Source organism: Pristiophorus japonicus, chromosome 12 (genome assembly GCF_044704955.1).
Source record: "Pristiophorus japonicus isolate sPriJap1 chromosome 12, sPriJap1.hap1, whole genome shotgun sequence".
NCBI lineage: Eukaryota > Metazoa > Chordata > Chondrichthyes > Pristiophoridae > Pristiophorus > Pristiophorus japonicus.
In genome coordinates, this window is record NC_091988.1 from 63,397,627 (window position 1) to 63,411,857 (window position 14,231).

Below are 14,231 nucleotides of genomic sequence, written 5' to 3' on the forward strand. Positions count from 1 at the left end.
TGAAATGGCTACTGGCAAGTCACTCAGTTGTCAAGAAAGTAGCTCACACCACCTTCTCAAGGGGCAATTAGGGATGGGCAATAAATGCTGCTTTGCCAGCTTTGCCAACGATGCCCACATTCCATGAATAAAAAAAAAATTACCACATTGCTAATTGTGGGATCTCGCTGTGTGAAAATTGGCTGTGTGTTTTCAACGGTAACTACACTTCTAAAAGTACTTCATTGGCTGTAAAGTGCTTTGGGACTTCCCGAGATTGTGAAGGACGCTATAGAAATGCAAGTTATTTCTTTCCACAGTCTCACCACAATTTTCTCCCTCCTCCCGACCCCGCAAAATTTAGATAGTAGTGATGTCAAATGGCATGCCATCGTATTGTACTGATTGGCCATGCCATGGGGTGCTGGCATGCCAGACAGGAAGAGTTCCCAACTTACAGTCGGCCTATAGATGGGGAAGGGTGTTAGATCCATCCTACCTCCAGGAAGAACACGCTGTACTAAATTATAACTAAGCCTCAAGGAGGTTAAGTCAGCCCGCACCACTCTCTCCCATTGACTGCCTAGTTGGTGCTAGGAAAAAAGAGAGTACAATACTCTCAGTCACCAAGTAACATTTATGAGACAGAGGGAAAGAAATACTTTATTAAAAAGCTGAGGAAACAAAATAGTTTTTGACAGCTGGATTGTTTGTTGAGTTGACGGCTGTGGGTTCTTGGCAAGGCCAGGCCTCTGGCGCTCACTTTGCAAGGGCTTGGGTTTTGTTAATTTTGATATTTCCAGAGCTAAACAAAGAGCGCTCAGTGAATGAGCAATCTGTAGCACTGTGCTGCTTTATGTAACCATGTCGGTGGGAGGGGGACACGAGCCTCTGCTTAGCCTCATCGCGCAGGGAATCCCCAGACACAATACACGACCCAGGTTCAACATTCCACAGGTTTGGGGCATTTGGTTATCAAGGGGTGGGCTTCGACACAGAGAACCCAAGTGGCCCCGCGATCTGCCAGTATTTTGCGGATGATGACGAGCGCTGCCAGTAGTGTGACCTCGGAAAATTACACCCCAAATGTCAAACTTAATGAGAAATGAGTCTCCAACAAGAGTCTGCTGGAGCAGCATTGTCCATTGACGAAGACAGAAGAGCTGATGGCCTGTCCTCTTATCGATCAACAAATTGTGCAGTTATTGCGGGGAAAATGGATCTAAGACTTGGGTTGAAAATAAAAGGGAACAGGAAATTGAACCATATTTAACGCAATATAGATTTATTCTCTCTTGTACTGGTTGGAAATATATATAACGTCTTATCACGTGACTGAGAACATCACAAAGTGCTTCACACTGGTTATGATTTGAAATGTATTGACAAGCCTGCAAATGAGACAACCTATGTGCACAGCAAGATCCCACAAACAGTAACGAGACCAGTTAAATATTTTTTTTAGGGTGTTGTTTGTTGAAGAGGACACTGGGAGAACTCACCTGCTCTTCAAAATGTTTTGTGAGATCTTTTACATCCACCCGAGCCCGTGGCTTAGCATCTCATCTGAAGGACGGTACCTCTGACAGCGCAGCACTCCCTCAGTACTGCACTGGAGTGCCAGCCTATGTTACATGCTCAAGTCCTGGAGTGGGGTTTGAATACACAAGCTGCTGATACAGAAGTGAGATGCTACCCACTGAGCCACAGCTGACACTTAAAGGCATGAGTGGTTATTAAAGAAACCCACAACTGCTCATGCACTAAAGAAAGAAAGACTTGCATTTATATAGCACCTTTCATGACCACCGGACGTCTCAAAACGCTTTACAGCCAATGAAGTACTTTTTGGAGTGTAGTTACTGCTGTAATGTGGGAAACGTGGCAGCCAATTTGCGCACAAGCAAGCCCCCACAAACAGCAATGTGATAATGACCAGATAATCTGTTGTTTTTGTTATGTTGATTGAGGGATAAATATTAGGACACCAGGGGATAACTCCCTTGCTCTTCTTCCAAATAAATTGGTTTCCAGAAGAGAGAGAAGATCCAAACTACGCAATATCGGGTTTGTACTGCACACGAAACCTGTCTGGTCACAAGAGGGCTGTCCAGTCTGGGAGTGTGCACGTGCGGACTCAGCATGTGACGGCTATGCATGTGAAAACTATCCAGTTTGGGACTGCGTATATGAGGCTGCTCGGTCAGGGCTGTCCTGTTTGGTGGTGTGTCTGTCCGGTCTGTATGTGAGGCTGTCCGATCAGGACTTTGCGTGTAAGGATCCTTTATGTCCACTTGACTGAGCAGGCGGGGCCTCGGTTTAACGTCTCATCTGAAAGACGGCACCTCCGACAGTGCAGCGCCCCCTCATCACTACACTGGGAGTGTCAACTGAGATTTCTTTGTGCTCAAGTCCCTGGAGTGGGACTAAATCACCAGACTGACCAACACTTAAGAATGCACAGTGCCAGATCTGGAAACTCAGACACACACAGCATGAGGCTAGACAGCTCACACGTAACAGCCTCACACGCAATGTCTTTACACGCAAAGTGCTGATCCGACAGACTCACGTACAGACCGGACAGACACACCACCAAACAGGACATCCCTGACCGAGCAGCCTCATATACACAGTCCCAGACTGGAGAGCTCGCACATGTGGATACTGAGTCATTGAATATATTCAAGGCTGAGATAGATAGATTTTTGCACTCTAGGGGAATCGAGGGATATGGGGATAGTGCAGGAAGGTGGAGTTGAGGTTGAAGATCAGCCATGATCTCATTGAATGGAGGAGCAGGCTCGACGGGCCATATAGAAACATAAGAAATAGGAACAGGAGTAGGCCATATAGCCCCGAGAGCCTGCTCCGCCATTTAATACGATCATAGCTGATCCGATCAACGACTCAGCTCCACTTCTCTGCCCGCTCTCCATAACCTCTTATTCCCCTATCGTTTAAGAAACTGTCTATTTCTGTCTTAAATTTATTCAATGACCCAGCTTCCACAGCTCTCTGAGGCAGTGAATTTCACAGATTTACAATCCTCTGAGAGAAGAAATTTCTCCTTATCTCTGTTTTAAATGAGCAGCCCCTTATTCTAAGATCATGCCCTCTAGTTCTAGTCTCCCCTATCAGTGGAAACATCCTCTCTTCATCCACCTTGTCAAGCTCCCTCATAATCTTATACGTTGCGATAAAATCATCTCTCATTATTCTGAATTCTAATGAGTAGAGGCCCAACCTACTCAACCTTTCCTCATAAGTCAACCCCCTCATCTCTGGAATCAACTTTGTGAACCTTCTCTGAACTGCCTCCAAAGCAAGTATATCCTTTCATAAATATGGAAACCAAAACTGCACGCAGTATTCCAGGTGTGGCCTCACCAATACAGAGTATGGCCTACTCCTGCTCCTAATTCTTATGTTCTTATATACGCAGTCCCAAACTGGATAGTTTTCACACGCACAGCTGTCACATGCTGAGTCCACACGTGCACACTCCCAGACTGGATAGCCCCTTTGTGACCAGACAGGTTTCTGTGTGTAGTACCGGCCTGTTAGGTATAAATCTGATATTGCGTAATTTGGATCTTCTCTCTCGACTGGAAACCAATTTATTTGGAAAAATACTGACTCAGGTTTACTATAAGTGGACAGCTTAAGTAGTGTTTAAGTGTGAGGAGTTTAAGGTTGTGTGCAGGGGCTGAAATTTCCGTTCCACAGTTAAGTGTAATATCTCAGAAGAATCATCTCAGTGTGGAAGGAGTAGGTTCAATAGGAAATGTTTTTCTCACCAGCTGGTTTTTGAACCCATGGAGTGGAGTTCAACAAGAAGTGACATGACATGTTCTCTGTTAGTATAGCTGGCAGATCTGGAAGCACCAAGAAGAGTTTACGGAACTTTAAAAGTTAATAATGAAAGTGGTTCCAAGGGCTCTGTGGGTACATGCACTGCCAAGTGTGGAATCGAGCTGAACAGATCCCAGGAAAATCTGGAGTCCAAGAAAGAAAGAGCTGTATTTACACAACGACTCACCACCTCTCCAAGCGACATCTGGAAGTGGTTCACGTTGAAATCCAGTCACATGTTGCCACGCGGGCTAATGTGCACCGGCCCATTTATGCACAGCAAGATCCCACCACGCACAATGACCCGGATGGCCAATGAATCCGTGGTCTCTATTGAGGGGCGAATGTTGGGAGAACTCCCTACTCTTCCTCAAACCGGGCCGTGAAATCGAGAACCTCTGCCTGCAGTGTTGCAACAGGCCAAACTGAACCTTACTTGGACAGCCGGGAATTTTCCTCGCTGGCCGAAACAGGGTTTCCGGGTTTCCGGCACACCCGGCAAAGCTCGGCGGCAGAGTGGGAGCCGTTCTGAGGAATTCCCAGCCAGCATCTCATCAGGGGGGGGGGCCTCGTTTTGCTGTATCATCTGAAGGATGACAAGTAACCTAACTCAGTACAGACCAACCTAAGTTGAGGAAGTGTAGGGGTTTTACAGTTGATCTTAGCATCTTTGGGTTATGGTGAAAAGCTAAAAAAACTCAGTTCAGGTCGCAGGGTATGATAGCTTAGTGGTATTGTTACTGGACTAGTAATCTAGGGGCTTAGACTAATAATTTGTATGACATGAGTTCAAATCCCACTACAGTTAATTAAATAAATCTGGAATTTTTTTTTAAAAAGCTAGTATGACCAATGATGACCACGAAACTACCAGATTGGCGGAAAACCCATCTGGTTCACTAATGTCCTTCAGGGAAGGAAATCTGCCATCCTTACCTGGTCTGGCCTATATGTGACTCCAGACCCACAGCAATGTGGTTGACACTTAACTGCCCTCTGAAATGGCCTAGCAAGCCACTCAGTCGTACCAAACCACTACAACAAAGTCAGCACTGTGCGAGTTCCTTCAACACACAGACTGCAGCGGTTTAAGGCGGCGGCTCACCACCACCTGCACAAGGGAAATTCGGGATGGCAGCGACGCCTACGTCCCGTGAATAAAAAAAAATGTTCCCTTTAATTTCTTTCTAGTGCACGTTTCCCCTTTAAGAGGCTGGGTGACCCATTCAAAATACAGCGCATGCAGGGTATTTCCTATTTAAAAGCCGGTGAGCAGGCTGCACTGGAGCTGCGTTGGTGTTGGCCTATATGTGTACTCTCGCATTTCTGGTAGAAGACAAATGGCATGTTGGCCTTCATAACTAGGGGATTTGAGTATAGGAGCAGGGAGGTCTTACTGCAGTTGTACAGGGCCTTGGTGAGGCCTCACCTGGAATATTGTGTTCAGTTTTGGTCTCCTAATCTTGCTATTGAGGAAGGTTCACCAGACTGATTCCAGGGATGGCTGAACTGACATATGAGGAGAGATTGGATGAACTGGGCCTTTATACATTGGAGTCTAGAAGGATGAGAGGGGATCTCATAGAAATGTATAAGATTCTGACGGGACTGGACAGGTTAGATGCGGGAAGAATGTTCCCGATGTTGGGAAAGTCCAGAACCAGGAGACACGGTCTTAGGATAAGGGGTAGGCCATTTAGGACTGAGATGAGGAGAAACTTCTTCACTCAGAGTTGTTAACCTGTGGAATTCCCTGCCACTGAGAGTTGTTGATGCCAGTTCGTTGGATATATTCAAGAGGGCGTTAGATATGGCCCTTACGGCTAAAGAGATCAAGGGGTATGGAGAGAAAGCAGGAAAGGAGTACTGAGGGAATAATCAGCCATGATCTTATTGAATGGTGGTGCAGGCTCGAAGGGCCGAACGGCCTACTCCTGCACCTATTTTCTATGACTCTATGCAGAGTTGTGAGTGGACATGCAGCTGAAGGAAACATTCCGCATGGTTCCCAATCTGGATCGCTGTCCACTGAGCCCTACTGGACTGAGTGGAGGTGTGGAGCCTGGGTTAGAACAGGGTCGAACTTGGCTGTGATATACCCCCATGGTTGAAAAGCACGACAACACCCACTGCCAAGCTCACGTGTGAAGAGCTGTCATTTGGGAAAGGGAGTACAAAAGTGGCAACTGCCCCACATGAATCAATCCCTCCAGAAGAAATGGGGAAAGAAGGGGAGTTCAATTCTATCTGTTGGATCAAGCACTTTAGATGGAGTGGAATAGCAGTGGTCATTATTGCTGGATGTTCACCATAGAAAACAGGACACCCCATTCTCCTGAAAGAGAGATCACTTCACCCATCAAGGTGGCATCTGTGCCTTGGCTGATCATAGTCGCACGCCTACTTTGGTGTCCAGCTTTCTGCCCACTCAGTGTGCACAATGCAGAAGAACGTCTAACCATGTAGGCAGGCCACACATACGGTGTCCTCAGTTGGCACATGTCCTCTGCCACCACTTTCCTGGTCTGGGGGAGGGTCTCCATGAGGGAGAAAATGTGGGTATATTGAGTTAGATCGCAGATCAGCCATGATCTCATTGAATGGCGGAACAGGCTCAAGGGGCTGAATGGTTGACTGCTGTTCCTATGTTCCCATGAGCACGTTTCAGGTCATTCTTGTATAGAACCTTGGTGAGACCATACTTGGAGTACTGTGCACTGTCTGGTCTTCGTCTTAGAAAAAAGAAATAGGTACACTGGGGAAGGTGCAAAAATGATTTGCAACAATGATACTGAAACTGAGAGGTTAGAACTATCAGGAAAGACTGACTAGGCTGGGGTTCTTTTCTCTAGAAGACTGAGGGGTGACCAGATAGAGGACTTTAAGATTCTGAAAGAGTCTGACAGTGTAGAAGTGGAGAAGATATTTCCACTTGTGGGGGAGAACAGAATTAGGTGCCATTATATATAAGATCATAATGAATAAATCCAGTAGGGAATTCAGGAGAAACTCTTTACCCAGAGAGTGGTGAGAATGTGGAGCTTGCTACCACAGGGAGTAGTTGAGGCAAAAAGCATAGATGCATTTAAGGGGAATCTAGATAAACACATTAGGGCGAAAGGATTGGAAGGATATGCTGATAGGGTGAGATGAAGAGGGATGGGAGGAAACTGGTGTGGATCATAAACGCCGGCAAAGACCAATTGGCCCGAATGGCCTGTTTCTGTACTGAAAAATTCTATGCAATTCTAAATACCGTGCAGTCATCGCAGTGCCTGTGGTTTAGCAAGCCTTGATCTCACCGACATACAACATACCTGTCCCAATGAACATGACGTCATACTGCCCATCTTCTGCCGCCACCCGGTCCACCACGATCTGCGTCATTTTGTACTGGACGTTGGTTTTGATGAGCACCGGATGCTGATTTATCGGTGACACCGACTGGAACATGAGAGGGTGGCTGCGAGCAAAATGGAGGACGTCGTCTGGGTAGTCCTTGGTGCTGGTGTATTGCCGGCTGGGCTGGGTGGTGATCTTACTGGGACACTGCCGGAGAACAGAGCAAAGAAAGGGAATTGGCAACAGCGCATGGAAGATGGGTGATGGATTTCATTATTAGAACATAAGAACATAAGAATTAGGAGCAGGAGTAGGCCATATAACCCTGTGAGCCTGCTCCGCCATTCAATAAGATCATGGGTGATCATCGACCTCGCCCAATCTCCATATCCCTTGATTCCCCTAGACTCCAAAAATCTAGCGATCTCCACCTTGAATATATTCAGAGTCTCAGCATCCACAGCCCTCTGGGGCAGAGAATTCCAAAGATTCACAACCCTCTGAGTGAAGAAATTCCTCTTCATCTTTGTCTTAAATTGCCGACCCCCTTATCCTGAGACTGTGCCCCCAGTTCCAGACATTCCAGCCAGGGAAAACAACCTCTCAGCATCTACCCTGTCAATTAGATTTGCTAATAGTAACATGAACTGCTTGATATTTGAGGTCTATTCACTCTTTCAGAAAAGAGTTGGGTAAATGCCTGGGGATGAAGGCTATGGGGGACATGCATTAACACATACGCCAATAGCAACTGGGATACGATTCCTCGGCTTGGAAAGGAGGGCTGATTTGTCAAGGGACAGCAGAGGTAGAGTTGGCGACATGGAGATAGATACACGTTCTGGAGTTTCCCGGAATGTGGGTGCCATTGGCAAGGTCGGCATTTACTGCCCATCCCTAGTTGCATTTGAGAAGATGGTGATGAGTCTTCTTCGTGAACCGATGATACAACTGCGTGGCTTGCTCGGTCACGTCACGTTACGTTAAGGGTCAACCACATTGGTATGGCACCGGAATCACGTGTAGGCCAGACCAGGTAAGGAGGCCGCTTTCCTTCCTGTAATGTAGAGCTCACGGGTTTGTTGAGCTGTAGCATTGTGAGTGGCTTAGCCAGTCACGTGATGTTCACAAGACTCAATAAAACCCCAGTCAGTTGGGTCTAAGTCATCCATGACGAGGCATGCAGTTGTGAGCCTAGTGGATGAACTGGTAATGTGTAGTGTGATTGTTAAACCTTTGTTAATAAACCAACTAGTTCTTAATAGCAATGTGTTGCTATGAATTCTTAAGCAAAGAAACCATGAAGTGAATACATTACACTTCCCTAAAGGACATTAGTGAACTAATTGGGTTTTTATGACAATCCGACATCTTCATGGCCAATTTTTTTGGTACAAGTTTTAATATTTCTTATTTTTTTTAAGCTGAATTCAAATTCTCAAACTGTCATGGTGGGATTGAACTCACATTCCCTGGATAATTAGTCCAGACCTCTGCATTACTGGTCCAGAATGTAGAATATTTGCACAGAAATCTCATTCAGGAGGCCACGATGGACGATCAGTGGAAGGAATGGGCTTGATTGGCGTAATGGTCTTTTCTGGTTTCATATGCAATGTGTACCCAATCCTAGTCTTTCTGTCTGCCAGTGCTGTCACCGGTCATCTGTCGAGACTACGCACATGACCTCAGTACATGTGGCGACAGACATCAATGTATTTAAAAAAGAGGTGTTTAGAGTGGCGCAACCCATTGGCTCTCAGCAAGTTGAGTTGAGGTAATTGGGCATCGAACCTGGGCCATTCCGGTACAGCTCCTGACAAACAACAAATAAACACTGCCAAATGCCAGGAGCGGGTCACCAGCCTGCCCTCCCTCATAAGCTGTCCACTGATAGTCAGGCGCTTCCTTGTGTGCGTATGGTCCATTGAATTCCTCCCGTACATCAGCCATACCACACACACAAACGGCGTAGCCTTGGAATACATTACTGACATAATACAACAACAACTTGTATTTATATAGCACCTTTAACATAGTAAAATGTCCCAAGGCGCTTCACAGGAATATTAGAAGACAACAAATTTGACACCAAGCCACATAAGGAGAAATTAGGGCAGGTGACCAAAAGCTTGGTCAAAGAGGTAGGTTTTAAGGAGCATCTTAAAGGAGGAAAGAGAGGTAGAGAGGCAGAGAGGTTCAGGCAGGGAGCTCCAGAGCTTGGGGCCTAGTCAACAGAAGACACGGCCACCAATGGTTGAGTTATTATAATCAGGGATGCTCAAGAGGGCAGAATTAGAGGAGCGCAGACATCTCGGGGGGTTGTGGGGCTGGAGGAGATTACAGAGATAGGGAGGGGCGATGCCATGGAATAATTTGACAACAAATTTGAAAACAGCTCGGTCAAATAATACCAGGAGCAAGTCATCAGGCTGCCCAGTAGGTCAAAGAACGTCAGGAGCATGTCAGCAGCCTCAGAATGAAACATGCAGAGATAGAAACCTGCGCAATAAAATAAAAAACAAAAACAATTACATTGCAACAGAGGATGTAAGGATTTGTTGACTAGTTTCTCTCTGCAGTACAGTTATAAATCAGACGGTATGGAGATACCAGAACAGCATTTACTGATTTTTCTATGCAAGGATACTCACAGATCCTGGCCTTGGGTAAGGCACTTTGCCCTCATAAGCTGTCCACTGATAGTCAGGCCCTTCCTTGTGTGCATATGGTCCATTGAACACCTCCCGTATATCAGCCATTCGATACACACAGACAGCATAGCCTTGGAATACATTACTGAAATAATATTTACAATATAATAAACAGTCAAATATCAACATAATATCCTTTGCTTTGCAAAGATTTTGGTCTGCATTTCAAATTGGAACTAGTCCATGTATTCTCTCTTGCTGCAACCACTACCTATGGTCTACAACTCATTGTCATTTAGCCCCAGTTGCAGCATTGGCCCATACATAGCCTAGTGATTACGACACTAGACTAACAAGCCAGAAGTTGCGAGTTCAAATCTCACTCGGGCAAGTTGTGAAATTAAATTCATCAATCTAGTAATTTGTGGACTCGGACCAAAGGAAACATGACCATGAAAGCTGCTGGGTTGTTGTAAGAACCTAACTAGGGCACTAATGTCCTTCAGGATGGGCCTGTCATCCTGGTTTGGTCTGGGCTACGTGTGACTCCAGTCCCACACTAGGTGGTTGACTCTTAATGCTCTCAGGTCAACTGGGGAAGGTCAAAAAGTGCTGCCTTGCCAGTGTCACTCACATCCCAAAATGGTGACTAGCTAGACACAGTAGCAGTGCAAAGAGACATGTACATAGATCATTAAAATGTCATGAACAAGTACAAAAAATAATCAAAAAGGCTAATAGAATGCTGGCCTTTATATCTAGAGGACTAGAATACAAGGGGTTAGAAGTCATGCTACAGCTATACAAAGCCCTGGTCAGACCACACCTGGAGCACTGTGAGCTGTTCTGGGCACCACACCTTAGTAAGGATATATTGGCCTTGGAGGGAGTGCAGCGTAGGTTTACCAGAATGATACCTGGACTTCAAGGATAGATTACACAAACTAGGGTTGCATTGATCTTATTGAATGGTGGAGCAGGCTTGAGAGGCTGTATGGCCTGCTCCTATTTCTTATGTATTCCCTGGAATTTAGAAGATTAAGGGGTGATTTGATCAAAGTTTTCAAGATATTAAGGGGGAACAGATAGGGTAGATAGAGAGAAACTATTTCCGCTGGTTGGGGATTCTAGGACTAGGGGGACATTCACTAAAAATTAGAGCCAGGCCTTTCAGGAGTGAAGTTAGGAAACACTTCTACACACAAAGGGTGGTAGAAGTTTGGAGCTCTCTTCCGCAAACAACGATTGTAGTTGCTCGATTATTGTTAAGTTTAAATCTGAGATTGATAGATTTCTGTTAATCAAAGGTATTAAGGGATGTGGGCCAAAGGTGAGTATATGGAGATGGATCACAGATCAACCATGATCTCACTGAATGGTGGACAGGCTCCAGGGGCTGAATAGCCTCCTCTTGTTCCTATGTTCCCAAGAACAAATATAAAAAAGCTTATCCCTATTTAATCTATATCTATACCTATAGTAAATCAGTAAACAACTGCACTAAGGTAGCACAGAGAGGAACTCATGCCTGGTTGACCATGGGGGCCTCACAGTCGCAGCTGATCCTATTCCCATTTGACATCCACACCGACCCCTTTCAGCAGGAGTCACTGAAATTGAACTCTGACTGCGCCACTTTACAGCCTTCTGGACTCAACATCGAGTCCAACAATTTCAGACCATAACCTCTGCCGATATTTTTTTCATTTTTACAACCCTCTTTTTTCCCTTTCCCACGGCAGCTGGTGATGATACCACCATTCAAACCCTATCTAGACTCCTCTTTAGTTTCTTAACTTTTTCCATAACCATCTCATTTTTGCCGATTATCCCTTTTGTCTCTCTAATCTCTCCTGCCTTTCGCCCTATCACAGACCTTCCCTTTTGTCCTTTCCTCCCCTCCCCCTTTCACTGCACTTAAGAATCTGTTACATCTCGAATGTTTCCAGTTCTGACGAAGGGTCACAGACCCGAAACGTTAACTCAGTTTCTCTCTCCACGGATGCTGCCTAACCTGCTGAGTATTTCCAGCATTTTCTGTTTGAACTCTGACTGACTTTCCGCTCCCCGGTCCAGGGACGTTGAGCTGGATTTCACAGTCCCATCATCTACTTGCATCAGATCAGCTAACTCAACACAGGGCAGCTGCCACCTTTAACCATCATTACCACTGTTTATTTTATTAGGACTACAAAGAACTGCGTATCAAACTATAGCTTAATCTAGGGGCCATCTGATAACCATAAACCATTGGGCCTCTGTTCTCATATGTTCATATGTTATATGAACTCATAAAGTAAATTCTTAAACCTAATACTTAATCCCAATTATGCATAGATACAAGTCTTGAAATGACTGATATTAGTGGATACAAGCTTATTGTGTTTGTGACATTCCTTGGTGCGGTATTTAGCAGAGGTATCACTTGCTTACTTTAAATGGCTATAGTCATTTAAAACTTATTGTTATCATATAGAACATAAGAACATAAGAAATAGGAGCAGGAGTAGGCCATTTGGCCCTTCGAGCCTGCTCCACCATTCAACAAGATCATGGTTGATCTTGTACCTCAACTTTGTCTTCCCGCCTGATCTCCACATTCCTTAATTCCCTTAGTTCGCAATAATATATCGACCTCTGTCTTGAATGTACTAAACGACTGAGCATCCACAGCTCTCTGGGGTACAGAATTCCAAAGATTTACCACCCTTTGAATGAAGACATTTCTCCTCATCTCAGTCCTAAATGGCCGACCCCTTATTCTGAGGCTGTGACCCCGTGTTCTAGATTCCCCAGCCAGGGGAAACATTTTCTCAGCATTAACCCTGTCAACCCCTTAAGAATTTTGTATGATTTAATGAGAACATCTCTCATTCTTCTAAACTATAGAGAATATAGGCCTAGTCTACTCAATACTAATATAGTACTTATATCTGGAATGTCTCGAGCAAGATTATCCACAGCTAAATTGGAATGCTGTGCGTCCGTTTTACCCCCGAGAAATGGGCAGAACGCATGCCAATTTCTATCACTGGGTGTGTGAAGTTACATCCATGAGCTGAAAAGAAATAGGACTTTTGTTAAAATGTGACTAATCCAATGGGCTTCTCAAGTCAAAGATGTAAAGAAAAATCTATAGCGCCTTTCACGGCCTCAGGAAGTCCCAAAGCGCTTTACAACCAATGAAGTATTTTTTGAAGTGTAGTCACTGTTGTAATGTAGGAAATGTGGCAGGCAATTTGCGCACAGCAAGCTCCCACAAACAGCAATGAGATAAATGACCAGATAATCTCTTTTAGCGATGTTGGTTGAGGGATATATATCAGTCAGGACAACGGGGAGAACTCCCCTGCTCTTCTTCGAAATAGTGCCGTTGGATATTTTACAACCACCTGAGAGAGCAGACGGGGCCTCGGTTTGACGTCTCATCTAAAAGATGGCACCTCCGACAATGCAGCACTCGCTCAGCACTGGAGCACACAAATTATGTACACAGCTCTCTGACGTGGAACTTGGAACCACAGTTGATGTATATGAGTTTAAAAGAGTAATGCAGTAATTTAAAGTGCCACATCATACAACATGTCATGAAGGGAGGGACCACGCCTCTCCATCTTCACTTCATCCTGTATTTCATGATTTACATGTTCCTGCTCAGAGACGGACTGGCAGCAGAATCCCATCTTCAATGACATCATGGCATTCATCATCCATGGCGTCTAACCGGTAGTGTTAAAGCACATGAGGACTTGGCGAACATACAGAGACCTACCTATGTGTCAGCCTTGGCAGTTAGAAAGTCATGGGTTCAAGCTCTACTCCAGATTAGGGCATATTCTAGGCTGGCACTTCAGTGTGGTACTGAGGGAGTGCTGCACTGTCGGAAGTGCTGTCTTTTGGATGAGGTGTCAAACCAAGGCCCCGACTGCCCTCTCAGATAAACATAAAAGATTCCGTGGCACGATTTGAGGAAGTGCAGGGGAGTTCTCTTGGTATCCTGGCCAAAGTCTATCCCCGAACCAACACTTCTTTTATTTAAAAAAATGGACTACACTCCAAAAGTACTTCACTGAATGTGCAGCACATTGAGATGTCCTGAGATTGTGAAAGACGCTGTTTAAATACAAGATGAATAAACTCCCACTACATCTCAACAGTGATACACCATTGCTTTGCTCAATGAACATCAAATAAAACAGCTTCCTACCTTATTGTGCTAAACAGAGCATAGATTTCCGGATTCTTCTCATCCTTAGTCCTCAATATGAACACATCCTCTGTGACACAGAAAATAAGGTCAAATGTTATGGAATCACCAACAGGTGAATCAGTTCTTGAGTAATACAGGCTATAATTGTCATATCAGTTATCGTCCTTTATTACATTTAATATATGGTTTAC

At 45.0% G+C, this 14,231-nt stretch overlaps 1 protein-coding gene across 1 annotated transcript in view; it reads right to left on the minus strand.

The window, feature by feature from the left end:
• Positions 1-14,231, minus strand: part of sema3bl (sema domain, immunoglobulin domain (Ig), short basic domain, secreted, (semaphorin) 3bl) — a 203,379-nt gene that overhangs the window by 23,113 nt on the left and 166,035 nt on the right. Inside the window, exons 9-11 of the mRNA XM_070895589.1 lie at positions 14,038-14,107; positions 9,831-9,975; positions 7,152-7,383 (exon numbers count right to left, since the gene is read on the minus strand). Coding sequence (XP_070751690.1) covers positions 7,152-7,383; positions 9,831-9,975; positions 14,038-14,107 — 447 coding nt within the window. The remainder of the gene's footprint in view (positions 1-7,151; positions 7,384-9,830; positions 9,976-14,037; positions 14,108-14,231) is intronic.